This window comes from Bison bison, unplaced genomic scaffold, assembly GCF_000754665.1.
Source record: "Bison bison bison isolate TAMUID 2011002044 unplaced genomic scaffold, Bison_UMD1.0 scf7180017864317, whole genome shotgun sequence".
Taxonomy (NCBI): domain Eukaryota; kingdom Metazoa; phylum Chordata; class Mammalia; order Artiodactyla; family Bovidae; genus Bison; species Bison bison.
Genome location: NW_011494889.1, coordinates 5,331,772 through 5,335,147, shown reverse-complemented (window position 1 = coordinate 5,335,147; position 3,376 = coordinate 5,331,772). Strand labels below are relative to the sequence as shown.

Genomic DNA, 3,376 nt, shown 5'->3' with positions numbered 1-3,376 from the left:
ATGATGCTGTGAAAGTCCTGCACTCAATATGCCAGCAAATTTGGAAAACTCAACAGTGGCCACAGGACTGGAAAAGGTCAGTTTTCATTCCAATCCCAAAGAAAGGCAATGCCAAAGAATGCTCCAACTACCGCACAATTGCACTCATCTCACACGCTAGTAAAGTAATGCTCAAAATTCTCCAAGCCAGGCTTCAGCAATATGTGAACTGTGAACTTCCTGATGTTCAAGCTGGTTTTAGAAAAGGCAGAGGAACCAGAGATCAAATTGCCAACATCCGCTGGATCATGGAAAAAGCAAGAGAGTTCCAGAAAAACATCTATTTCTGCTTTATTGACTATGCCAAAACCTTTGACTGTGTGGATCACAATAAACTGTGGAAAATTCTGAAAGAGATGGGAATACCAGACCACCTGATCTGCCTCTTGAGAAATTTGTATGCAAGTCAGGAAGCAACAGTTAGAACTGGACATGGAACAACAGACTGGTTCCAAATAGGAAAAGGAGTACGTCAAGGCTGTATATTATCACCCTGTTTATTTAACTTATATGCAGAGTACATCATGAGAAACGCTGGACTGGAAGAAACACAAGCTGGAATCAAGATTGCCGGGAGAAATATCAGTAACCTCAGATATGCAGATGACACCACCCTTATGGCAGAAAGTGAAGAGGAACTCAAAAGCCTCTTGATGAAAGTGAAAGTGGAGAGTGAAAAAGTTGGCTTAAAGCTCAACATTCAGAAAACTAAGATCATGGCATCTGGTCCCATCACTTCTTGGGAAATAGATGGGGAAACGGTGGAAACAGTGTCAGACTTTATTTCTGGGGGCTCCAAAATCACTGCAGATGGTGACTGCAGCCATGAAATTAGAAGACGCTTACTCCTTGGAAGGAAAGTTATGACCAACCTAGATAGCATATTCAAAAGCAGAGACATTCCTTTGCCAACAAAGGTCCGTCTAGTCAAGGCTATGGTTTTTCCAGTGGTCATGTATGGATGTGAGAGTTGGACTGTGAGGAAGGCTGAGCGCCGAAGAATTGATGCCTTTGAACTGTGGTGTTGGAGAAGACTCTTGAGAGTCCCTTGGACTGCAAGGAGATCCAACCAGTCCATTCTGAAGGAGACCAGCCCTAGGATTTCTTTGGAAGGAATGATGCTAAAGCTGAAACTCCAATAGTTTGGCCACCTCATGTGAAGAGTTGACTCATTGGAAAAGACTCTGATGCTGGGAGGGATTGGGGGCAGGAGGAGAAGGGGACGACACAGGATGAGATGGCTGGATGGCATCACTGATTTGATGGACGTGAGTCTGAGGGAACTCCAGGAGTTGATGATGGACAGGGAGGCCTGGAGTGCTGCAATTCATGGGGTCGCAAATAGTCGGACACGACTGAGTGACTGATCTGATCTTATTGTAATAAAGAAAAATGAACTATAATATCCCAGGATATTCAATGAAAATGTGCTCAAGTAGGTAGAAATTATTACATATGTAGTTGTAGATGTAATATACTTACATATAAGACCACTCTAAGCGGGTTCTGCTTTTTTTTCTTCCACATTAAAGGAATCACAATATATGTTTATTATTATTTATCTTACAAATCAAATAAATAAATTTTCAGCAATATTATTTTACCTGCAGCAAACTTTCCACGAAGCACAGATTCTAATGTTATTTCGTCTTCTCCAAGGGCTTGGATAGTCACTTCTGGGAACTGCAGAAGACCACTTGTCACCTGCGCCGTTAGGTCTCGCATACTTCCACTGCAAATAATTTTTAAAGTAAAATTATTATATATTTGTACCATAAGACATTTCATTATCTCTATCCAGAAGGAGGAAAAGAAAAGAAAAAGAAAATGATACCATACAAAAGTAAATAAACGGAAACTAAAATCTGATTATGAAACACATATTATGTGCTCCAAGTCTGGGATATTCTCTAAGAAAGTATTTCCCAAACAGCCTGAGGAGAGTAAAGATTCATTAAGCCAGATGTCCTAAGGATATACATGAATGCTACACAGGTTCTTTGAAGACTGGGTTCAATGCAATTAGTCCTATTGCTACATTCACTCTCAATAAGCACTTCACACACAAAACAGGAAAAAAATGATATTGTTTTAGAAAAGTTACCACCACAGTAAAAGAGGAGAAAGTCCAGGAAAAATGCCAAACTCACAGTAACCTCAGGAATTGAGTGTGGTATATGTCTTTAACTGGATAGGAAAAAAAAAAAAAATTGTCTTTCATTTCCAGTATATAAAAGACTAGAAAGTCCTAAATGACTTTCCCACTGTAAACAAGAAAAAATGATGGCTGAACTATAAAAGTATCTTTTTGAATGATTACTGGCAAGTCCAAATGTAGAAACAGTAGGAATTTTGCAAGATATATAAGCTGGCTTGGATCTTGATGATTAGCTACTAAATACAGTCCTGGTGACCCTAATCTTGTTTTGAGCATCCTGAGGTCCACAGAAAAAAAACCTTAGGGCTAACAAAGCCAATGGAAGCTAAGGGCCTCCCGCGCCCCTCCCTGCAACCCCATTAAACTCCATAGGGCTGTATCATCAGTATATAGGTGAGTGATAGAAACACTCTCTGTGCAGGAGAGAGAGCAGTTCATTTTGACCACAACTGAAAGTTTCTACACACAAAAAAGAAAAATTCCCTTCATACAAATTAGTAGCCAGAATTCAAGGCATGGTACCAGAAAATACTCTGGTGAAAAATATCATATAAAGCAGTCTCAGGTTGGTAATGCTCCAAGCAACCCACAGAAACTACCAAATATTTTCTGGAATCTCAAGAGTTCTCAAAGATGAAGTTTCACAGAAAATGAACTTACAGTCAAAATAACAAAACAAGGATATCATGATCAATAGCAAGCAGAATTAACCTATCAAAGACTTCATTCAGATACTGAAATAAGAGAATAAAAAATAGGTATGTTTAATAGGTTTAAAGAAACCAAAGATTTAGCTTGCTAATGAGGAATAAACTAAAAATTACAATGAAAATTGGTCAAACAATTTGGGGAACAGGGGAGGAATTGCTGGAATGAAAAATGAAATAAGTAAAATTTAGAACTCAAGGGGGGAAAAACCTCAATGGAGCAGTGAGAATGTAGCAGCTACAAAGCAACAATATGGACCAACATCAACATATATTAAAAGTAGAGGAAACACATGCAGAATTACACTTACAACTGAGCTATTAGGGAAGCCCTACATAAAGTTTAAAAGACTGCAAAACTAAACAAAATATTGCCTAAGAATACAAACTCATGTAGCAAAACTGAATAAAACAAAAGATATCATAAACACAAAGTGAGAGGAAAGAAAGGGGACTGGAATGGAGAGGAATA

At 38.7% G+C, this 3,376-nt stretch overlaps 1 protein-coding gene across 5 annotated transcripts in view; it reads right to left on the bottom strand.

Moving 5' to 3' along the window:
- Positions 1-3,376, bottom strand: part of AHCTF1 (AT hook containing transcription factor 1) — a 94,818-nt gene that overhangs the window by 75,835 nt on the left and 15,607 nt on the right. For all 5 annotated transcript variants that reach the window (XM_010852888.1, XM_010852885.1, XM_010852889.1 and 2 more), the window contains exon 2: positions 1,644-1,771. In XM_010852888.1, coding sequence (XP_010851190.1) covers positions 1,644-1,764 — 121 coding nt within the window. In that variant the 5' untranslated portion in view covers positions 1,765-1,771. The remainder of the gene's footprint in view (positions 1-1,643; positions 1,772-3,376) is intronic.